The sequence below is a fragment of the Alexandromys fortis genome, unplaced genomic scaffold, assembly GCF_014885135.2.
Source record: "Alexandromys fortis isolate MF-2015 unplaced genomic scaffold, M_Fortis_MF-2015_v1.1 scaffold_8_1_9099942, whole genome shotgun sequence".
NCBI classification, from domain to species: domain Eukaryota; kingdom Metazoa; phylum Chordata; class Mammalia; order Rodentia; family Cricetidae; genus Alexandromys; species Alexandromys fortis.
The window spans coordinates 654,506-679,057 of NW_026067898.1; the positions used below are offsets into that span (position 1 = coordinate 654,506).

A 24,552-nucleotide genomic window follows, 5' to 3' on the forward strand; every position below is an offset into this window, starting at 1 on the left:
AATAAATAAATAAATAAATATATAAATATATATATATATATATATATTAAATCACCCTGATAGACTCCTCTAGAATGCTTGACCAAATAGCAGAACACAGTCACAACCAAGTGAATATATAAAATGCACCATTGCTAATACCAGCTGTAGTGGCATATAGCGGTAAGCCCAGCACTGGAAAGGCTGGAACGGGAAAATCTCCATTTGAGAGTAGCTCGACACCCAGGGCTACACAGAGAAATCCTGCCTTGAAAGAGATCTCAAACTACGAACAAATTTGGCTGGGAGTTGTGATAGACTACAAATATCCTAGCCCTTGGTGAGCAGAGGCAGGAAAATCAAGGGTTCAAGGCCGGCCTGAGACAATACAGAAAGGAAGGGAAGGGAAAAATAAAAAGAATGATCACACCGCTTTGTAAACTGGTAAACGTTGGAGATGTCAGTGGAGCTGATGCTACGCACCATCTCTTAGCCATGATGCTCCTGTGGGCAAGCCCCAAAGAAACAGACTGAAGACAGTTACGTCCAGAGTAGCACTGTGCAAAACAGGCTGCACCTGCCAGCAACCCAAATATCTGTCAGCGGGAGAAGAGATAAAATTGCAGAACGCTGAGATGACTGAAAGCTAACAAGGTGTAGGCGTGCATCCACAGCCCAGCTCCAAGGTAGTTTCATCCCAGCGACCCACAGGAAGATGAAGCAGGCGGACTGACTGAGCACAGAAGCTGAGGGCCAGCCTGAGAAACATAGGGAGACTCCACTTTTTCAGAGCTAAAAAGAAGAAATGTAGCTGCAAACTATGCAGAAATGAAAATAAGCCACAGCCACATGCCGTAATCGCTGATTTTTTTTTTTAAGACAGCCAGGCTAGGGAGATGGCTCGGTTGGTAAAGTGATTGCCTCACCAACATGAGGGCCTGACTTTTTAGAAGACGGGCATGGGGCCAGTTATGGATCAGTGGGGTAAAGGAACTTGCTGCCAAGACTGATGACCGGAGTTTGTTCCCCAAGATTTGCCTGGAAGAAGAGAATTAACTCCCTAAAGCTGTCCTCAGCACCCAAGTCCCAAATTTGGTCCCCAGCATTCATGTTGGGCAGTTCATCCCTGTAGCTCCAGTCCAAGGAGATGCTGGTGCACTTTTCTGATCTCTGCAAGCATACGCACGTGTGCGCACACACACACACAAAAGCATGCACATGCATGCACACATGTTTTTTTTTTTAATTAATTTTTAAAAAGAAAAGTGAGAAAACAACTTAAGAGCAAACCCCGTCTGGAGGCACATGCACTAAGGAGGAAGGGTCATGGCGGTCACAGAGCTCACTGGTCAGGCGGCTTAGCCAGAGAGCTCCAGGCTGGCAGGGAAGGGAGCATGGTTCCTTAGGAACACGACCTGAAGTTGTGTGTCCACCCACACACATGTATGCACATGAACACGCATGTACTAATGTGTAGTTTTTCGGTGAAAGGAATCAGATATCTAGGAATGCACGTTGTGGTACAAACCTCAAAGCGAAGGCTGGGGGTATAACTCAGTGGACAGTACTTGTTTAGCGTTTATAGAGCCCTGAATTTGGTTCCTGGCACCGCATAAACTGGGCACAATGGTGCAGTCCTGTAAGTCCAACGTTTAGGAGTCAATAGCAGGAGGCTTGAGAGGTTGAGGCCAGCCTGCCTACATAGAGAGATCCTGTCTGAAAAAAACTCAAGGGCCAAACCCGCCCGTAGTGGTGTCTGCCTGTGCTCTCGGCGTGGGGGAGAGGAAGAGAATCACTTCAAGGTCAACCTGAGTTGACGGTCAGTCAGTCTGAGGACCAACCAGGGTTACTGCAGACGACTTTGCCACAAACATCCAAGGCTGGAAATGTAAATCAGTGGTGGCGTGATTGTCTACCACACAGACCCTGGATTTAATCTCCATCACCATGCGGGGGGGGGGGGGAGAAGAGAGAAAGAGGCAGGAAAGAAGAAGGAGGATATTCACAATAGCATTAGGATGGTGGTGGCCTACAGCGCTGGACATGGTGACTGACAGGAACTGCTGGAGTGTTGATGACATCCTGCTCGTTAGTCAGAGTAAGGGCTCACGGACGTCACCTTTATCGTTTTGATTAAACCGTATGTTCATTCCCATGGAATTTTCTTTCTGAACTGTATTTCCCCGTAAGTAGTTTTAAATGATGGAAAGTTGAAGGCTCTAGACAGCCATCGCAGCACGGTTTCTGCCAGGGCCCTCAGATGTGAGTCTGCTCCACATTGACTAAAGGTCGGAGAGTTTGTTCCCAACAGGTGTGGCTACAAACAAGAGATCCTGATCTAAGGTGTGGCTAATTAGTATTTTGGGTATAGAGGTGGATCCGCTCCACCTTGACCAAGGGTTGGAGAAACCAAGTCTGTCGTGTAAATGAAGTCCCGTTTGGAGTGGAGTGTGTAAGCATGTGGAAGATAAACTCTGTATTCACTGGACTTCCCTCCCCATGTTGTTCTGTGTCTCTGTCTCGTATTTCTCTCCTATCTCTGTTCCTTTTGCTTAATAATTCTAATCCTCACGCTCCTACCCTGAAATGTGTGAATTCTGTCGAGGCTGAACCCCAACAGATGTCACCTCAACATGTGTCCTACAACACAATTCACCAGAAAATAAAACAATTTTTAAGTGATTCCACAAACATGCTTAGTTTCAAAAATAAGCTCATGAGTCAGGCAAGGGGGTATACAACTATAAACTGAATTGATTGTTGTGTTTTATCACAACTATAGAAAATAAATACAAAGTATAGTCAGACCTTCTTTGGACTACCAGCTCCCAAATAATGATACAGAGACTTGTTATTAAGTATAAAGGTTCGTCCTTAGCTTAGGCTTGTTCCCATCTAGCTCTTAAAGCTTAAATTAGTGTGCTTGCTTCGGCAGCACACACACTAGGTTTGAACGATACAGAGAAGATGAGGATGGCCCCTGCACAAGGATCACACGCAAATCTGTGACGCATTCCCTGTTTTTAAAAGAGCAAACTTTTATTAGCCTGTTTACATTAATCTGCATTCTGCCACATGCCCAGTTACCTCTCCATAGTATTGTACATCGACTTCCTCCATATCTCACTGGCAAATTCCCCACCTCTCAGATTCTTCTTCAGAGTTCCTCTCTCTTCAGGAAATCCCACCTATCTCTCCCCTCTTACCTAGCTATGGGTTGTTCAGCTCTTTATTAAATTATCAGAAGGTGCCTTAACAAAGACACATCTTCATAGTGTACAAAACGGTTATTCTACAACAAAGACTAAAACAATGGTATTCACAGCACACAGAGGGGAACCCCACATTGAGAAATCCTGGAAGAACACACTTGGAGTGGTTAAAGGGCATCTGCAGTGACTTAATTTTGTAAATGTCTGGCTTGTTTGAAGTCTTACAAGGCACATACATGATACTGTGCTGATAACTTTGAAAGACTAAAGTACCCTTAGATAAATGAATGGACCAATGCAGAATGTCCATACAGGGAGTCATCAAAGGCTTCTCTTCTACTCTGAAAGGTTTGGTGCTACAAACAAGGTCCTTTGGGGCTTTCAGGATTGGAAAGTTTGTGTCTCTACAAATATTTGGATCTAATTTCCAGTCTTCACTCCTCGTCTCTGTCCACCTCTTGGTACCAGCTGGAGACTGCCCAGAAGAAAAGAATAGGAGGTTTAGCAGGAGGGTTGTGGATGAGCACTCAGGGGTAAGGGTTCCAGGCTCAGTCTCTGTGGAGCTACGGAGGAAAACACCCATGTGCGGAGAGAGTGGTGCATAAAAGTACTAAGTGCAGATATCATCTGTGGTGACAGTGACACCAGGAACCCACATCAGACTTTTACTTGTGGCTGTCAACACCGCGGCTTCCACAGAAGGAGTGTGTGGTAGGAAATCAGAGACAAAGCTCCGTCATACAAAGCACAGACAAGTACGGAAAGCATCAACACCTGCCTCCTGTAGGGAAGGACCGAAGTCACAACTTTACACCAGCTGGATAAATGCTCGTCCACACTAGGAAGAAATTCTGTGAACATGGTGACTTAGTCAGCTGCAGCTCCTGCTTCATCAGACAAGAACACGGCTGCAAAGCAGAAACCCCGTGAACACCCAGGGTACACAGACAGTGGTGGCCAAAATATTCCAGGAAAGAGATCTGCAACCAGAGAAAACCTCTCTGCTTCTCCACTGTAACTTCAGCCAGGAAGTGTTGGGGCATCAGAAGTGACCCCAGGATCTCTGACTGCTATAGCAGGCCCTAGCATGGGCTAGTAACTCCAAGGATTTCACCAGCCAGATGTGGTCGACACTTGCCCTTGACTCTTACTAGCTGTGTATATCTGTTACTTTTAATTAACAGTGACCAGATTCAACAAGACAAAACGACAGCCTACAGAATGGGAAAAGATCCTCACTAACCCCACATCAGACAGGGGTCTGCTCTCCAAAATCTACAAAGAACTCAAGAAATTGGACACCAAAAGATCACATAATTCAATTAAAAAAAAATGGAGTACAGACCTAAACAGAGAACTCTCAACAGAGGAATCTAAAATGGATGAAAGACACTTAAGAAAATGTTCAAAATCCTTAGTCATCAGAGAAATGCAAATCAAAACAACTCTGAGTTCCATCTTACACCTGTAAGAATGGCCAAGATCAAAAACACTGATGACAACTTATGCTGGAGAGGTTGTGGGGAAAAGGGAACACTTCTGCGTCGCTGGTGGGAATGAAAGCTCGTACAACCCCTTTGGATGTCAGTGTGGTAATTTCTCAGAATATTAGGAAACAACCTTCCTCAAGACCTAGCAATAGCACTTTTGGATATATATCCAAAGAATGCTCAATTGTGCCACAAGGACATGTGCTCAACTATGTTCATAGCAGCTTTGTTTGTCATAGCCAGAACCTGGAAACAACATAAATACTCCTCAATTGAAGAATGGATAAGAAAAATGTGGTACATTTACACAATGGAGTACTACACAGCAGAAAAAAATAACGACAGCTTGAATTTTGCAGGAAACGGTTCAAAGGATGGCACTTATATTATGGAACTTCTTTAAGGTTTAGGAGCACCCCAAGAAAATGAAGCGCAGAGCCAGGTCAAACTCGAGGTCTTTTCTAAGGTCCCTTGGGAGCCATGTGAGTGCTCCACTCTCCTGCTCCTGTCTTTCGACTTTCTTCGAGCATCAGATCTAATGCCCACCACAGACTTTCCTAAAGAAGGCAAACCCAGGTAGGGGTCAGGCCTGTAGCTAGACAATCACAGAACTTCATATCTATATCATGTTACCAGAGAGAGCAGCCTTGCTCTGCAGAGGACATAGGACTGCCAGACTCAGCATATGAAATACGGTCAAATTTAAATTTTAGATACACAACAATGGTGAAAATAAGCATATTCCAAGATTGCATAGGATTTACTTAGAATTTATATTTAACTGGGTTCCTCCTTGCCAGGGACTCACAAAACCGGCTTATTGTGACAAACCAACCATAAATACATACAGGTCAGGATTTGATTTTTGTTTGCTGGTTTGGGATTGTCACTGTGTTTGAGTGGTCGGTTTCTGTGATTGTTTCGCTTTGTTGTGGCGCTAGGGACTGAAACCCGGGCTCAGCTAGGAGCCTCAGACTCCTAGCTCTCAAACTTAGAACGACTCATGATGTAAACGGATAGGGAGGAGGCCGCAGCTGGTTCTTTAGGACACTTAAGCCCAAGCCTGGCATATCTCCAAACGACGGCAATGGAAAGGTCTGACATTAACTGCTTCTAAGACTTGATGTCTTAACTATCAAATGGCCTATTTCCAGAGTTACCTTGTCCATTTACCCAAAACAAAACAACAAACAAACAAACAAAAACTCATCTCTTGTGAAATGCGGGACAAGTTTTGCATTTCTTCTGCTTTTTTATCTTGCTCCATGGAACACAGGAGCGCGGTAGTTTTGCACCCCTGTGAGCTGCACTAAGCTTCCCCACTCCTCCCATCTCATCCTACTCCCGAGGGGAGATCAGGCTAAACTACTAGCCTGGCCCACAGTGCCAGACCCAGACTGTCCCAGGCCTTTCCCATCCTGATTTACGGGAACTCGCAGTCTCGCACTAGTGATCAATCATCCTTAATTTTTAACGGGGCAGTGTCCTGAACCAGCCAATAGCTGAGACTGCCCCCCGACACCCCACCCTCACTGACCTTCTGCGACTGTCCACTCAGTCTGCCCTGAAGCTGCCTAGCGACCAAGAACTTGGACCAGGTTTTGTAACGGGACCTTTGGGGGAGGAACACAAAGTCAAGAGGGCTTGACAGGGTGGTCTCCAGCCTCCCTCTCCCCTACTTTCTAGCCCCCTGTTTGTTATCGCTGCAATTTCCATAGGCTTGCTTCCCCTTGAGCCTTCTGCCTCCTCTTCCCTCAAAGCTGAGCTGCCCAGCTCGCCCTGGCCCTCCTCTCGGCTGCCCCTGGCTTATTGTTTAGTTAAGCGGGACCCGGGACCCTGGAGATTGAACAGATGGGCTGGGACCTGGGCGTGAAGGGAGAGAAGGGCCAGCCGGTGCCGGGAAAGGGAAGCGGTTTGGGGAAAACAAAACAGAGGGCGGAGCCAGGGAGAAGGTGGCCCCAGAGGGAGGAGGCGGGAGCACACCAAGAAGGGTCGAGGCCTGGAATGGAATGGGGGCGGGCCTGGGGATGGGTTGAACCCCCTGAGCTCCTAGGCTCACGGCTGCCTCTGAGGCTAACTGGCTTCACAGGTCGCAGCTGACGTCGCTGCCCAGATGGCCTCCAGGCTGACCCCTCTGACCCTCCTGCTGCTGCTGCTGCTGGCTGGGGTAAGTGGTCCCTCCGAGGGGCGCGGGGGGAGGAGTAACCCCCTTTGGGCCCTGGGGAGGGAGGGAAGCTCCTCCTGGGATTAAGTTCGAGCCTAGCCCTACCACCGTAGGAGGAGGGACTTGAATTCTATATTAGAAGATACACAAGCTGGATGACCTTAGGCCGGACCCTTCTCCAAGCTTCCTTAACCCAATGTATAAATGGCAGAATACATAGACTCCACCCAGCCCACCATCCAAGCTTGGTGGGGTCAAAGGAGGCAAGACGAGACCCAAGTTACAACCTGCCCCCTCTTTGATGCTGTGACAGGCTCTTCCAGGTCTGGGTCTGTAGAAAGTGGGGTGCAAGAAGAAGGCTGGCAGACAGACGTGCGCTGGCGCCAAGGTCAAGAGCACCGTGGCCCACGTGGCCTAGGAGGGCAGGGATAAAAAGTAAACTCATGAAAAGAGTGAGTGTTTGCTTCCCGTGGATAAGCAGGACGTTATTCTGGAAGCTGGCATCCTGGGTGACCTTGGGGAGTCACCACCTGACGTCCGATTGAGCAAGGGATCTGGATTTTGCAGACTTTCCTTCCCACTTCTAAAAACACTGTCACATAAGGAGATCCTCCTGGCGCACCTCCCAAACGCCTAGATGCCCGGGATTACAGGTTGCACCGTTGCACCCAATTCCCACAATTCTTCCTTTCCTTTTGGTATACTAATTGTTTTCAATACTCACTGGTATACCACACCCACTCTGAATATCCACAGTCCTAAAATAAGGCTCACAAATGCAAATGTCTATACTACCCTGGCAAGTGAGTCAAAACAAGAAAACAGCTTCTTGCATGGTGGTCACTGAACACAAATACTTGATAACCAAATTGGAATTACCCCATGTTTCCTGCAGAGAATTCCCCTGGCATTGCCTATTTCTGAAGGAATAACCCTTCACCTGCCAGGCTACACCAAAAACAACTGTGTGCTCACAGTGTTCAGGCCTGGAGTGGTTGAGGGAACTGTGGCTCACTAAGAAATGAGACCCTGTTTCTTGAACCACAGGATAGAGCCTTCTCAGATTCAGAAGCTGCCAGCCAGAGCATCCAGGACCCATTGGTCACTCAAGAGGAAAGCGAAGATATCGTCCCTGAGAGAGATGGCCCCTGGAGTTCGAGTAAACATACAGTACAGTCTACCTGGCCAACGACCAATGCACCAACCAAAAACACAACTGACACCACCCAGAACACCCAACCGATGGCACAACTACCCACGGATTCTCCCAACCAGCCCCCCATGAATGCTTCTGGCCAGCCCCCCATGAATGCTTCCAGCCAGCCCCCCATGAATGCTTCCAGCCAGCCCCCCATGGATCTCTCCAGTCAACCATGTACAACCACGGATTCTCCTACCCAGGCTCCCACCAAACCCTTCTGCTCAGAGCCACTTGCTCAGTGTTCTGATTCAGACATAAAGTCCTCAGAGGCTACACTGGCGGAAGCTTTGACAGAGTTTTCCATGAAGCTCTACAGCGCGTTCTCATCCACCAAGAAGGCTGAGACCAACATGGCCTTCTCCCCATTCAGCATCGCCAGCCTCCTGACGCAGGTCCTTCTCGGTAAGACTCTGGCTTCCATCCAGGCTGTATGGGGGACTCTCCCCTAGGGATCACCAATCACACCCCTCTGTGAGGCTGTGTCTCTGAGAAGAAGCTGTAAAATGGGCTACATGACAGGGGTGGTAGGTCTTCATTCTTGAACGCTGCTTTATTTAACAATGATTTAATAAGGTCCTGTTGCTTATAAAAGCCTGTGGATTCATTAACAACATATAAAGTAAGGTCCCAATCGTGGTTCAAAGCAATGGAAGCTGATAAGGGAGATGAAGTCATCGGAGGCAGACCTGAGAGAGAGTCCTGGTCATGCATTTCCTGGCTGTGCAGCCATGAGCAGTTCACTTAAGCGCTCTTGAGTGTGAGTTCTTGACAGTTAAGTAAGTAGAGATGGTGAGATCTCCCTTCAAAGACCAAGACTCAGACGAGGTGGTGCCTTGACTCCCTGGGAGATTAAAAAAAAAACTTCTACCACCATGAGAGTGATTTCCCTGGGAGAGAGAGAGACATGACACCCCTCACAGCCCAGCATAGAAAATTCCAGTAATGCTCGTAGAGATTGCACATACAAGATCCCTCCTCCTGACTTCCCCAAATCCTAACATCTCACTGTATCTGGTAAGATGCTAGTAGCACCTGGCTCTCCAGGTGTGACAGCAAGACTGTCCTCAGACATCCTCAGAGTCTTCTGGGGGGTTCTTTATAGTCTGTTGGTTCCACTTTGTTCATTTCAGTTCCAATACTGCATTTATCTTATTATTAGCTCTGGGACCTTAAATGCATTAATAACACTATCTCTGAAAGTTCAGGCCCCCTCTATATACTAGGAAAGTGAGTATCTATGTAAAAGGCTTGGTGGTAACTTAATAAGATAACATAAGAGAAGCATTAGAACACCTGGACTAGACGCAAGGCTCTTGACAAGTTTTGGCTGCTGCCATGGAGAAGACACGCACGGTGTTTAATAATGAAGGACACCCACCCTCTTTTACAACAGGGGTCTAAGGCCTCTACTTATAGGATGATTCTGTAAACCCAAACCGTCTAAGTCAGGATTAGTGTGGAGCAGTGCTCAGAAAGATGCGTGCGTGCGACTTACAATGGTGGAGACCAGTGGAGGAGAACGTTTGAAGCCGGGGGGATGGGGAGCTGGGGAGGTGGGAGAGCCTAGCAGGACGACTCAGCACTGCCCACCACCCTCTTCCTGACACATCGCTGTCTTCCAGTCTTCCAGAGTACTGTTTGATGCTCTGAAGCCCCACCATGGCGGGACACACCCTCCATTCTAGCCAGCCCACAGCCCTATTCCCAAGTAGTAGGTCTCTCGTTCCTCCCCCCAAGAGCTCTTATCTCTCCCTGTCCTTTGGTGTAGGGGCTGGAGATAGCACCAAGAGCAACCTGGAGGACATCCTTTCCTACCCCAAGGACTTCGCCTGTGTCCACCAGGCTCTGAAGGCCTTTTCCTCCAAAGGTGTCACTTCTGTGTCGCAGATCTTCCACAGCCCAGGTGAGTGTGCTCGAGTCTGGAGGAGGGGAAGGAAGGACAGTACTGAGGATGGGTAAGAGTGATGGGGAAGCAACAGGAGTTTCAGATGGCTCCAGGAGCAAGACCTGTGAGACTCAAATACTGTGTATCTGTTAACAACAGGGCTAGAGGTTAGAGGTTAGAAGCTGAAAGTCACCAAAAGATACTTTTTGAGCCGGGCAATGGTGGCGCACGCCTTTAATCCCAGCACTCGGGAGGCAGAGGCAGGCGGATCTCTGTGAGTTCGAGACCAGCCTGGTCTACAGAGCTAGTTCCAGGATAGGCTCCAAAGCTACAGAGAAACCCTGCCTCGAAAAACCAAAAAAAAAAAAAAAAAAGATACTTTTTGCTAAGTTTTAGGTCAAGTGTGTCTTCTGATTCATCCTTAGTACTTTTGTATTATATGAATTTGTTATCATTTACATGTTTATGCTAGGTAGATAATACCAGTAAATAATATAATAATAAATAATCAAATCAGTAGATGGTAAGAAGGAACCTCACAAATGATCTGACGCAGTTGCTCGTAAGCCTGAGACCCTCGAGCTGGCCATTTCTGCAGAGCTGCTCAGGAGTGGGTAGGGATGGAGCATCAGAATGGCTGGTGGGGGTGGGAGGCACCCTTCACTTCCAAAGGTTAAAAAAATCACAGAATTCGTCTAAAGCCTCTCTTTTAGGTTTTTGTTTGTCTGGTTTGTGTTGGTTGTTTGAAATAGGGTCTCGCTATGTCGCCCAGGCTGGCTTCAAACTCCGGTTCTCCTCTGGCCTCAGCCTCCTGAGTGCTGGAATTCTGCACTATCACACGTGGCCCACTTTCTCTCGCGTGCTTTTCCCTTCTTTCTTTTGTAAGAAAGCGTTTTCTCCCATTTTCCCCTTCTTCTTTGTGGTACCAGCGCCACCACTGGGCTGCATTCCCAGCCCTCTTCCTCTGCTTACTTATTTCCTGAGATTGCCCTCTCTGAAGCCTCAGGTTTTTTGTTTTTGTTTTTCCAAGACAGGATTTCTCTGTGTAACAGTCCTGGCTGTCCTGGAACTTGCTCTGTAGACCAGGCTGGCCTCAAACTCACAGAGATCAGCCTGTCTCTCTGCCCTTGAGTGATGGGATTAAAGACTCAGGTTTTGGCAATCCTCTGGTCTAGGTTGCCAAGATTATAGCCATGTGATATTGTGCTTGGCTTTTCCTTTCCTTACCACGCCCCCACACACAATGAAAACCATAGTTATAAAAAAAAACTGAGAAAATACAGGGAAGGAAAAAATAAAGAAAAAAGGAAAAGAGGTTGCCTCAAATCTCAATTCCCCCTCCTGTCTCTTTCTCTCTCTCAACAAGATCTCACTCTGTGGTCATAGCTAGCTGGACCTCCCCATGTGAACTATGCTGGCCTTGACATCACCGAGATCCTCATGCCTCTGCCTCCCAAGTTTCTGGGTTAAGAGCATGCTCCGCCATGCCTGGCACTAAAATGTATCTTTTTGATATGAAAAAAAAAAAAACTATGATTCAGAGGTTTTGCTACATACTGCATTCCTTACCTACTTCCGACCAGTGGTGTCTTTTGTCCCGTTCAGCTATGGACAGTTCCACTACATTCAATATTTTAGGGCTACTTGTATCCCGTCCACCCACATCCAGAGTTCTGCTAAGGTTCTGGGTCTTAGGCTGCGTGAAGCACCAGCCAAGCCTGGGGAAATTATCCAGTGAAACAGTCTATTCTTCCAAGCACTCATATTTTCTCCAGTGGACTTGGGTGGTGAGAGCAAGAGTATGGAAGTCTCATCATAAACTTCCCCTGAGGCTTGAAAGTAGGGTCTCTTCCTACAGCCTTCGGAAAGGGGCAAGTCAGGTGCAGGCTACTTTACAGGGGGCTGCCTAGCCAAGCTCGCCTCACCTGCAAGCAGAAGCAGCAGGGGTGCCTAGGAATAGTTTTGCTGTTCTTAGTGTGGGATGTTTTCTTAAATCTGATTTGCATTGAATACATTTGCATACAGTAGAGGTGTGGGCTGGTCCCTGCTTTTGTAAAATGCTGGCGTGTTCATTGGAGTGAGCAGGAAGAACCATGGGAACCCCACCAGATGTGATGGTCTTTAATCCCTGCGCACAGGAGGCAGAGGCAGGCAGATCTCTGTGAGTTCCAGTCTGGTCTACCTGAATTCTGGGCTAGCCAGAGCTCCGTAGCAAGACCCTGTCTCCAGAAACACAAATGAAGTGAAAACACATGAGAAGTGTGTTCACTCTCTGGCTCTTTGAAGGCGGGTGGGATTGTTCGGGGGACTCACTCTTCTGTCCTGCCCCTCAGATCTACCCATCAGGGACACCTACGTGAATGCCTCTCAGACCCTGTATGGAAGCAGCCCCAGAGTCCTGAGCCTGGACGGTGATGCTAACTTAGAACTCATCAACACCTGGGTGGCCGAGAACACCAACCACAAGATCAGTCAGCTGCTGGACAGCCTGCCCTCTGATACCCGCCTTGTCCTGCTGAATGCTGTCTACTTGAGCGGTAAGGCAGGCAGTGGGCCTCATGGGGTTCTACCTCCCATCCCATCATGTCTTCACATCCTACCAGCTCAGAGTTCCACAGCGACTGTCCTACCCTGCCCTAGCAGGGTCTTTAGCGCCTTTTTTATCCCTACCTATGTTACAGCCACCCTTTCTTCCTTTAGCCAAATGGAAGAAACCATTTGAGCAAAAAACTCAGAAGTCACCTTTCCTCTACAAAAACTCTGTGATTAAAGTGCCCATGATGAGCAGCAAAAAGTACCCTATGGCCCACTTCAGTGACCAGACTCTGAAGGCCAGGGTAAGTTCCTGACTCCTCCCATCCCCGACTTCCTTTCTGCCATGGCCCTGTCATGGTGGAGTGCCTGCTTGCAAAATCCCCATTTCTATTTCTCCCACCTTGTGGTCCCACCCCCTTTTCTCCTCCTCCTCTCTCTTGTTTTTGGAGGCAGGGAAGTTTAGGCTGGAAGACATGAGTCTAGACATGATTCTAAAGTCTCTTCATTCATCTCTACTGCACCAAATGGCAAAAAGTGAGTCGTTTTTAAATTCTGTACCTCTCTCTCTCTCTCTCTCTCTCTCTCTCTCTCTCTCTCTCTCTCTCTCTTAACCTCCACTCAGGGTACACTGGTAGCTTGCTGTGTCCTCTGTGTGCGTACACTTTTGTGCAGTATGCATATGTATACGTATGCTTATAGAGGTATTGCTCTGTGTGGGCAGAGATGTGTTAAGTATGTGTATACACAGGTGTTGAATTATTTTTTTTGTTCTGTTTTTTTGGTTTTTTGGAGACAGTGTTTCTCTGTGTAGCTACTGGCTGTCCTGGAACTCACTTTGTAGACCAGACTGGCCTGGAACTCAGAGGTCCACTTGCTTCTGCCTCCCAAGTGCTGGGATTAAAGGTGGATGCCACCACGACAGGCTAAATTAAGTTCTTTAGCAGATATTGAACAATATAATTCTAGTGGGTAGGGAGAGAGAAGGGACAGAATATGGAGCCCAAGCAGGGCTTGATAGTTCATACCTTTAACCCTAGCTCTCTGGAGGCAGAGGCAGATAGTTTTCTGTGAGTTCAAAGCCAAACTAGTCTACATATAGAATTCCAAGACAGCCAGAGCTATATAACAGAAAGATACTGTCACCAACAGAAGAAGAATATGGAGCCATAAGATTCTAGGCAGTAAATTCTCCCATAGCCAGTACCTAAGCATTCCTGTATCTATCTCTGTGTCTTGGGGAAGGTCTTCTGAGCCAGCATCTCATATCCATGGTGCATCCATGGACAGAAAACATTTGAGAAAAAAAATTATACTGAACATGCACAAAGTTTTTTCTTGTCATTATTCCCTAAACAATACGGTATAGCACCTATGGGGCATGATTATACAGGCCAATATTCCTAATGGTATGGTAGTCAAAATTCTGAGCAACCTGGCAAGGCACACTTTGCATCTTCCACACAGAAGGTGGTCGCCTAGCCTTTATTTTTTTTAAAGATTTATTTATTATGTATACAGCATTCTGCCTGCACACCAGAAGAGAGCACCAGATTTTATCATAGATGGTTGTGAGCCACCATGTGGTTGCTGGGAATTGAACTCAGGACCTCTGGAAGAGCAGCCAGTGCTCTTAACCTCTGAGCCATCTCTCCAGCCCTCGCCTAGCCTTTAATAGTGAGCCAAACTAACACCATCCTAAACAAATGGTCAGGATATGCTAAAGTCATTCTGCTCCTTCTACTGTAACTTAGGAGGTTGCCTGGGGAAGAGGTGTTTCTTAGTCTGTGTGACAGAGCAGGCATAGTTAGTTATGGACGTGACCTAAGTTATTCTTCCCGACTACCCAGGAAACAGAATGCTAATGAACTTCTCCCTCAGTTTACTTTTTGATATAAAAGTTGTTTGGATGATAAAAGCAGGTGGTTTTCAGAATATAAATTCAGGACGTCATAAAGGATCCCTAAAAACTCCCTCCCAATATAGTTGTGTAAGTTGTATTTTTACTCCCATACCTCTACCCTGGTACGAGAAATAATTTAGGTCCTGGCTGGTCCCAGACTCTGACACCATATTAGAAACAAGCTAGAGATAATTTAAAGTATAAAAGAAATAGGGCTTAAATAAACTGCATCTCAAGCACAGTTGGTAGAGCGCTTTGCCAGGCTGTGGGTTTGATTCTCGGCACCTCATAGAACTAACTGTGGTAGTATAGACCTGTGATCCTAGCTTGTAGGAGGTGAAAACAGAAAGATCCAAAGTTTAGGGTCAGCTGGGCGGTGGCAGCTCATGCTTTTAATCCCAGCACTTGGGACGCAGAGGCAGGTGGAAGTCTGTGAGTTCAAGGCCAGCCTGGTCTACAATGCACGTTCCAGGGCAGCCAGGGCTGTCATACAGAGAAACCCTGTCTGGAAAAACAAGGGGGTAGAGAGAGAGAGGAGGAGGAGGATGAAGAAGATATTTTAGGATTATCTTCTGTTAATTTAAACCCATTCAGGATTGCATAAGACTCTATTAAAGGAAGGAAGGAAGGGAGGGAGGGAGGGAGGGAGGGAGGGAGGGAGGGAGGGAGGAAAGAAGGTAGAGAGGGAGGGAGGAAGGAGGAAGGGAGGAGCCAAATCCTACTCTCTTATTATATAGATAGTCAGGGTATGATTCAAAACTTGTGCTCATCCCTCGGGCTCTCACCAGAACTGGTGTACTTTAGTCTGACTGACTGGCATCCCCACTTGATGCCACTTGATGGCACATCATGGCAGTCAGGTTTGGCTGGTGCTTGTTGAAACAGTCTTGAGGAACAGGGCACCTGGTGGGGCAGGCCAGGAAAGAGCTGGGGCGGGAGAGCTCATACAATGTATCTCATTCTCTCCAGGTGGGACAGCTGCAGCTCTCTCACAACCTGACATTTGTCATCATGGTGCCTCAGAGCCAGAAGCACAAACTTGAAGACATGGAGGAGGCTCTCACCCCCACTGTCTTTAAGGCCGTCATGAAGAAGCTGGAGCTGTCCAGGTACCAGCCCACCTATCTGGTGATGCCTCAGGTCAAAGTGAAGAGCAACCAAGATATGCTGTCAATCATGGAGAAGATGGGTGAGTCCTGGCCACCAGAAGCAGGGGGGAGATGGTGCTACAATGTTGCCATCATGCTAGATGTTCTTCTTCACTTGTATCAGAAACTTACTCCTCAACCACGTGAGCTAAAGGACCAGGCTTTATCCCATGAGGTCACTGAGAAAACTGAAGCTCAGAGACTATCTGTGACTTACCTAAAGTGTACATGTCTTACCTGTGAACTAATTGGAGTCAAGCCCAAACAGCAGTCCAGATCTCTAGCTCTCTGGGATATTTATACTAGGTTTCACTGGAACAGGTGACCCAGATGGACTGTGGACATTCACTTCTTGGTCACATTCACTAATTTGTTTGTTTGTTTTTCGAGACAGGGTTTCTCTGTGAAACAGTCCTAGCTGTCCTAGAACTCACTCTGTAGACGTGGCTGGCCTTGAACTCACAGAGTTTTGCCTGCCTCTGTCTCCCAAGTGTTGGGATTAAAGCTGTGCACCACCACTGTCTGGCCACATTCACTAATCAGTCACTTCACAGAAGAAACTCAGATCCATCTAGATATGTATGAATCTGGGGTTTCTGAGTTTAGGGGAGACTTTAGAAACACCCCTTTCTAACCTTTGACGTCATCCCTAGCTAGATCTGTTGCTCATTTCCTGTTTTGACAACTTCATCACCTAATATATAACCTGATTTCCTAAAACCAGCATCAGAAGCCAAATAACAGACTGACTAAGATGCCTGTTACTCCTGCTGCTGAGGAATTGCGAGGGCTTTAGAACAGAAATCAAAAGACAAATATCACCTGGGTGGTGGTGGTAATCCACCCCTTAATCCCAGCACTTGGGCAGAGGCAGGAGGTCTACAGAGAGAGTTCTGCCAGGGCGGTTACACAGAGAAACCCTGTCTCAAAAAAAAAAAAAAAAAAAAAAAAAACAAAAAAAAAAAAAAAAAAAAAAAAAAAAAAAAAAACACAAAAATAACAAACAAACAAACAAAAACCTTAAATATTAAGACAAAATGCGCTGCCAGCACGTCCATTGCTAAGGAAATGTTAGGGTTCTAGGAGTTCTTGTCAGGAATTTAGGGCAGAGACCAGTATATATTTCTGTCAGTATATATTTCAGTATACAGCATTTCTGTCAGTATATAATTCTGTCAGTGTATATTTCAGTGTATAGCATTATACCCTCACATGATCTCATTTTATAGCATATTATCCATCTCTATTTCTCAAAGTCCTTGGAGACAAGGAAGCAATATGCCATTTTTTCAGGGGAGAGTTGGTGGGGGGCAGAGAGTGAGGCATCTTTTTTTTTTAATATTTATTTATTTAATTAGGTGTACAGCATTTCTTCCCTGTGTGCCCGCAAGCCGGAAGGGGTGCCAGTTCTTATTACAGATGGTTGTGAGCCACCATGTGGTTGCTGGGAATTGAACTCAGGACCTCTGGAGGAGCAGGCAGTGCTCTTAACCTCTGAGCCATATCTCCAGCCCCATGCATCTTGAGAGTGGTTGATGGCTGGGCCTGATAACAGGGGTTCCCGCTTAGAAGACCAGGAGGCAATGACTTAGAGACTGAGAAGATGCTGGAGGAATTTGAGACTAACCCAGGAAATTTAAGAACAGAATTTCCACCAACCAAGAGTTCCCTGCTTATCCCCGGTTTGTTTGTTTTGTTGTTGTTATTCCAAGACAAGGTTTCTCTGTGTAGCCCTGGCTGTTCTGGAACTAGCTCTTGTAGACCAGGCTGGCCTTGAACTCACAGAGATCCACCCTCCTCTGCCTCTCTGGGATTAAAGCTGTGTGCCACCACCGCCGGCTCCTGCTGACCTCTGATTTTGCTTTTCTCCTGTTTCGTCCTAGAATTTTTTGACTTCTCTGACGATCTCAACCTGTGTGGGCTGACCGACGACCCAGATCTTCAGGTGTCTTCCATGAAGCACCAGACGGTGCTAGAGCTGACAGAGACGGGCGTGGAGGCCGCTGCGGCCTCAGCCGTCTCTGTGGCCCGAAACTTAATCATCTTTGAGGTGCGGCAACCCTTCCTCTTCCTGCTCTGGGACCAGCAACACAAGTTCCCGGTCTTCATGGGCCGGGTGTACGACCCCAGGGCCTGAGACAGGCAGAAGTCGGGCTGGACTCCAGCCGGGCCACCCGGGCTTCCACTTACCCCGTGATTGCCTCGCCACTGCCTTCCCAGCCACTTCCAGCCTTAGGATGGGGCAGAGGGAACTGTTTTCATCCACAGCCCCCACGGCACCAACATGCTCTCTAAACACTTTTTGCAGCTTCATGGGTCGAGTTTACCAGACTCTACAAATAAAACTTGCAGACATTTCTTGCCTCTGGGTATTTAGTCGCCTCGACATCAGCACACAGGAATCACCATGCTTCTTGCATCGCCTACTTGCTACTGTGTAATAAGCCACTCTACATTTAGGGCTTAAAACTGGGGACCATTTCTTATGTCCCCCGAATCTCAGGATTGCCCAGGGACCTTGCAGATCTGGCTAGATTAGCTTCCCTGGGCATATGGGTGCATCTCCCATAGTTAGCGGGTTAGTTGGGGGATGACTGGTTTTGATGGTCTTCAATGACACTTTTTGGCACGTGTCTCTTATGTCCTGCCACGAGGATGACCTCTGTTGTAAGAACACACAGCCTCTTTCTCTCATGTCTGCCTGTACCAAGCTTAGTATTTTCCTGTCTGCATTTGGCATGGTGAAATCTCGGATATAGAGTGAAAAACCATTATGAAATTATGGGATAGACAGCTGTTAATTGAGGACCACAAATGCAATTTATCTGCCATAATCCTTATTTTGATTAGTTGTCTGCCAAAAAAAAAAAAAAAAAAGGTGCTGGAGAGATGGCACAGCAGTAAAGAGCAATGACTGCTCTTTCAGAGGACCTGGGTTCAATTCCCAGCACCACAGCAATTTCAGTTCCAGGATGCCTGACACCCTTCCCCTCCACAAGTACTGGGGGTATGTACCTGGAGTACAGACTTAGCTGCAGGGAAATCACCAACACACTAAACAGAAAATAAATTTTAAGATGTGGCAGTAGCAACAGCAATGAATGAGGTGGGTGACTGGTCATAGGATTCTGCCAGGAGTTTTGCAGACATGTAATTGCTCCAGCAACTTGGCATGGCTCACTGGGGCTGTCCCAAGTCTTTGTGAAAAGTTTTCTCCTGGACACGGTGGCACGGACCTGTAATTCCACCACTCCGTAGGCTATCCTGGGCTACATAACAAGACTGTCTAAAACAAAAGCACAACAAAAAAGTTTCCCCTCTCTGCCTCCAAATTTGGTCTCGTTTGTTTTGTAGGCTGTACTCATCAACTCCTTGATGTCTCAGTTCTCGCCTCTTCGTGTGTTCCCCTCCCACATCCTTCCTCATTGCTTCCTCTTTCTACCTCTGGGTCTCTCCACCCCTCAGTATGTCTCACATTCTCTCCTCCCTGTCTCTCCCTTCTCTCCTACATACAGACCTTAACTCCGGGATTGAGCCCATTAGCTTCCCTGGCTGATGAGGTGAAGGACCCAGACATCAGCCTGGTCACAGCCCCCACTCCCCCCTCAGCTCTGTCCACACACACCTTCGACTTCAGGTTCCGATCCATTAACAGCCTAGAGGTCGTGTATTCCCTGGCGTCTCTGCACGAAGCTGTCACTCCACAGACATGGATTGAGCATCTTCCACACATGGTGAAGATTTAACCCTAAGGTTAAGCCAGGCTGCTTGAGATAGTTCTAGGTATGGAACCATAGCGATGGCCAGGATACACACACACACACACACACACACACACACACACACACACACACACACTGCTATTGTCCCACATTCCAGAAACTTCTGCCATCTGCAAAATCCACCTTCTCCATTCCCCCCTTCCAGAAAATCTTCTGTAAGAAGCTGAGACACTTGGGAAGGAGCTGGCAGAATAGCATGTCACCTAACCTAATGGTGCTGCACCCAAGCTTGAAGCTCTTATCCTTTGGGCATGTCCCTTTCTCCATGGTGCTGAGCTGGGGATGCCAAGCTCATGGCTAAATGCAGGACATAAGGTCACCTAAGCTTCTAGGAACCCTTGGCAAGATAAGTTTAGCATGGGTTTTGGTAGCTGTTTTTGTTTTCTGATTAGTTTGTTTTTCTTTCCCAGATAGGATTTCTCTGTGTAGCCAGAAATCATTGTATAAACCAGACTGTTCTCAGACTCTGAGACCTGCCTGCATTGCTGGGATTAAAGGTGTGTGCCACCACCATCCAGACTGGTCTCAGACTCTGAGACCTGCCTGCATTGCTGGGATTAAAGGTGTGTGCCACCACCATCCAGACTGTTCTCAGACTCTGAGACCTTCCTGCATTGCTGGGATTAAAGGTGTATGCCACCACCAGCTTTCAAGGCCTCTTGAGTATGCAGTCAGGAAGGAAAGTAGCACACTCCTGCTTAATTCCATTGATCATCTATCTGGTCGACAGGCCAGCTCAAATTCCTGGAATAAGGACAGAATCTCTGCCTCTTAAAGGCAAGACCCCTAAAGTCACTCTGCAAAGAGCGTGGATATAAGAACACATAAACCATTTTCCCACATTTCCTAAATTCAATCCCCCAATTCCATAGTAGAAAGAGAGAACCAACTTTCAAAAGTTGTTTCATAACCTGCCAACACCACACACATACATATACCATATATACACATACATACATACTATACATATACACATATACACACAATACATACATGCACACACATACCATACATACATGCACATAAACATACCATGCATGTACACACACCATACACACGCTATACATATATACATGCACACACACGCTCCACACACACACACATACACCAATGATGATAATAACAGAAAGAATAACAATAATATTTTTTTTAAAGCACCAAGGAGAAATCTGGGCTTGGTAGCATGTCTATAATAACAGTACGGAAGGGGTTGAAAGAGGAGAATTATTGAGAGTTTAAGACCTATATGGTCAAGTGTAGACCAACCTAGGCTATAGTGGAACCCTGTCTCAAAAACACAAAACAGCCCTCAGGAAGCAGGTGCAGATAGATGATCTCTATAAGTTCAAGACCAGCCTGGTCTACAGAGGATGTTCCAGGACAGTTGGGGCTACACAGAAATTCCCTGTCCCAAAAAAAACAATAAGTAAATAAATAAAATCTAAAATATTTGTCTATATCATAATACTAGGAACAAATTTATTGCAAGCTGCTGCAGGATGATTTGCATTTAACTTTATTTTTCTTCTTTTGCTGACTCTGTGGAACCCTTAACCCCAGTTCCTCTAACACACATATCTCTTGAAAAAGACAGAGGTCTGCAGAGAATGACAGACTTGAAGTCTCCTGCCTGAAGTCCTGCTCTAGGGCAAACCTCCTTCCTCTGTTCTTCCTCCTGTGGCTCCACCTGTGTGAAATTCTAGTGATCATGGTTCTCCTACAATTAGCATTTTGACCACATGGTGGCGCTATTGAAGCTTTGTCTTGCATAGCCACATGGACATTGCCCTTGAATTTTTGGTGGTCCAGACTTTCTTCCCTCTCTCTCCTTCCTAATGAAACATCTCAGAAATTTGCATGCAGCCTTTGCATGGAGTCGTGGCAATCTTCACCATGCAGCTTGATATTTTTTAAAATGTTCGTGGGTATTTTACCTGCATGCATGTATGTCTGTATAACCACTTGCCTGTCTGGTGTCCACGGAGGCCAAAAGAGGGTGCTCAATTGAATAACCAGCCTGCCTCCATTTTAGGCTTAAAAGTCATCTAATAGTAAAGGCAAATTAAGCTCATTACTGTTTATGATTAAACCTCTGTTTCTCAAGGATTGGGCTAGGCCCCACCTGTAACTTTAACTACAGATGGTTTTATACTGCCTGTTCCGGGAATGACAACCATGTCTCTGTTTCAGGAGATCATTATGACTGACTTGTTAGCTTAGGTTCTGCTTCTGTAACCCCACCTCTTTTGCTTGCCAAATCCCCCATTTGGAAACCCGCTGCTCCTGAGAGAGGAAAACCTTCTCTTCCTCCACAGCCAGTGCTGACCCTCTCAGAGCTCACCTTAGTGGGAGGCAGCCTGTGTAGTCAAGAGGAAAGAAATTAAAATAAATAGATAAATAGCTGGCTTTAATTAATTGTTAATCTTAATTTGATTTGGGTGGTGATCTTGATGATATAGGTCAATGGTCTTTATCCTTCCATCTTTGATCTTAACAGGAGTCCCTGGGACTAGAGTCACGAAGGTGTGAGCTGCCCTGTGGATGCTGGGAGTCGAGCCTGGGTCTTATGGAAAAGTAATCAGCGGTTTCAACCACTAAGTCATCTCTCCAGCCCCTATTTCTGATATTTCTATAGGTTGCTGAAAATAACAGTGATCCGGTATCATAAGTTGCCCGATTATGGATTTAAACTTTGATTCCTGGACCAAGGTATGGCTCAGTAGCAGAGTGCTTGTCTAGAACACAAACACAAAACGCTAGGGCTGGAGAGATGGCTCAGAGGTTAAGAACACTGGCTGCTCTTCCAGAGGCCCTGAGTTTAATTCCTAGGCATACAGGCAGGTAGAATGTTGTATATTGTGTATATAATAAATAAATTATTTATTTATTTATTTTTAAAGATTTATTTATTTATTATGTATACAACATTCTGCCTTGATGTATGCCCGCACGCCAGAGGAGGGCGCCAGATCTCAGTACAGATGGTTGTGAGCCACCGTGTGGTTGCTGGGAATTGAACTCATGACCTCTGGAAGAGCAGCCAGTGCTCTTAACCTCTGAGCTGTCTCTCCAGCCCCCAATAAATAATTTTTTAAAGGTAAAGGGAGGGGCTGGAGAGACGGCTTAGTGGTTAAGAGCACTGACTGTCCTTGCAGAGGTGCTGGTTTTGATTCCCAGCACCCACATAGTGGCTGTCATTGCTTATAACTCCAGTTCCTGGGGATCTGGTGCCCTCTTCTGGCCTCTGTGGGTACTTCAAATGCACACAGTTGCACATACATGCAAGCAAACAAAATTACAACCACACACTGGGCCAATGAGATCGCTGGGGTTGGGAGAGTACCTGCTACCAAACCTGAGGACCTGTGTTCAATCCTCCAGACCTACAAAGTGGAAGGAGAGAACCAAACTCTTCCCATCTCTGACACCACACTAGTGTCATAGCACATAGGCATAGTAAATGAATATGTAATGTAATAACAATTTTAAGACACCTACATTCATGAACATAAATAGAAATTGTCAAAAAAAATAAGGTAAAGGAAATTAATTCACTCACTCTTTTCTCTAGAGCTGGGACACACTTCTATTGTTGGTCATCAGAATGCTAGATTTTCTGGAATTTAGAGTCTATTACTTTCAACGGCAGTTCCCAGTTCTCAGACCTTTGACCTTTGATGGTTACACCACAAGCTTCCTTGGTTCTGAGACCTTTGAACTTAGACTGTGCTGTATCACCAGTTTTCCTGATTGTCCAGTTTATTAATGGCCTGCATGGGCCTTCTCAGCCTCCGTCATCATGAGAGCCAATCCCTTAGTAAGTACCCTCTTGGCACAGTGCAGTAGCAGATGCCTCCAGGTCCAATCCTTGGGAGGCAAAGGCAAGAAGACCAGGAGTTCAAGGATGTAGTTCAGCTACGTAGCAAGGTCCAGGATACTCTGAACCCTGTCTCAGAAAAACCACCTACCAACCAGAAAAACAAAAATGAAACAATAACAAAAAACAAGCAAAAATAAAAACCTGGACCAGTTGTGGTGGTGGTACATGCCTTTAATCCCAGCACTCAGGAAGCAGGGGCAGGGGCAGGCAGATCTCTATGTGTTCAAGGCCAGACAAGGCAATGTAGGGAGACCCTGTCTCAAAAGATCAAAACAAACAAACAAACCTTATTGATTTCTCTCTGTGTCTCCCCCTCCTCCTCTCCCCCTCCTCCTCTTCCTCTTGGTGCTGGGAGTCATACCTTGGGCCTCACACACGGCAGGCTAGTTATCCACCACTGCATTCCAACCACAGTCCTGGTTCTGTTTCTCGGGAAAGTCTAAATTCAGGTTATGCCATTTCCCATAACAGGAGACCACATTCATGAAAAGAGAACATTGAGCAGGGCAGTGGTGGCACACACCTTTAATCCCAGCCCTCGGGAGGCAGAGGCAGGCAAATCTTTGTGAGTTTGAGACCAGCCTGGTCTACTACAAGAACTAGTCCCAGGACAGGCTCCAAAGCTACAGAGAAACCCTGTCTCAAAAGAAAGAAAGAAAGAAGAAAAGAAAGAAAGAAAAGAAAAGAAAGGAAGAAAGAAAGAAGGAAAGAAAGAAAGAAAGAAAGAAAGAAAGAGAGAAAGAAAGAGAAAAAAGAACATTGCTGAGATTTTGGATAATTCAAAACTTATGATTTAGGGGGCTGGAGAGATGGCTCAGAGGTTAAGAGCACTGCCTGCTCCAAAGGTCCTGAGTTCAATTCCCAGCAACCACATGGTGGCTCACAACCATCTGTAACGGGGTCCGGTGCCCTCTTCTGGCCTGCAGGCATACACAGGCAGAATATTGTATACATAATAAATAAATAAATATAAAAATCTTATGGTTTAACATGATTTAACGCTATAATTTCCAGAATAATAACTGGGGAGGAAGTGGAACAAACCTTCCACCCCTGTTGGAAGGTTTTACTACATTTTGTTCTTTAATTTATTAAACGCTAAATTTGCTATTAGTTTGTACAGTGGGCATTGCAAAATTCACTTCTTGGCATGACTACTTCAGCCAGTCTTTTTTGATGTCGTTGTTTTCAGTGTGTGTGTGTGTGTGTGTGTTCTACCAACACAGACCAGAACGGGCCTTGTTTGTACAAGCAGAAAGCTCTCTGAGCTCCTGAGCCACCTCCCTGACTCTATTTCAGTTTTTCGTAGCTTTTTAAAACGATCATCTCTAATTTCCATCACAAAGTTATTGATTTTGGAGGTGGATTTTTTTGGA

At 46.3% G+C, this 24,552-nt stretch overlaps 1 protein-coding gene and 1 non-coding gene across 2 annotated transcripts; both read left to right on the forward strand.

Annotated features, from left to right (window-relative positions):
- The first annotated feature begins 2,898 nt into the window (after window positions 1-2,898).
- Window positions 2,899-3,004, forward strand: LOC126488129 (U6 spliceosomal RNA). Its single transcript, XR_007588586.1, has one exon. It is a non-coding gene; the product is annotated as a U6 spliceosomal RNA (small nuclear RNA).
- Window positions 3,005-6,217: 3,213 nt separating this feature from the next.
- On the forward strand, window positions 6,218-17,872 carry Serping1 (serpin family G member 1). Its single transcript, XM_050120389.1, has 8 exons — window positions 6,218-6,279; window positions 6,771-6,848; window positions 7,893-8,448; window positions 9,815-9,949; window positions 12,265-12,468; window positions 12,632-12,768; window positions 15,336-15,555; window positions 17,398-17,872. The coding sequence occupies exons 2-8, from the start codon at window positions 6,795-6,797 to the stop codon at window positions 17,649-17,651; spliced, it is 1,560 nt and encodes a 519-aa protein (XP_049976346.1). The 5' UTR covers window positions 6,218-6,279; window positions 6,771-6,794; the 3' UTR covers window positions 17,652-17,872.
- The last annotated feature ends 6,680 nt before the right edge of the window (window positions 17,873-24,552 follow it).

Coding starts and splice junctions, on each gene's coding strand:
- Serping1 (XM_050120389.1), top strand. CDS start 6,795: ATGGCCTCCAGGCTGACCCCTCTGACCCTCCTGCTGCTGCTGCTGCTG. Junction 6,849..7,892: donor TGCTGCTGCTGCTGGCTGGG/GTAAGTGGTCCC, acceptor CTTGAACCACAG/GATAGAGCCTTCTCAGATTC. Junction 12,769..15,335: donor ACCAGACTCTGAAGGCCAGG/GTAAGTTCCTGA, acceptor CATTCTCTCCAG/GTGGGACAGCTGCAGCTCTC.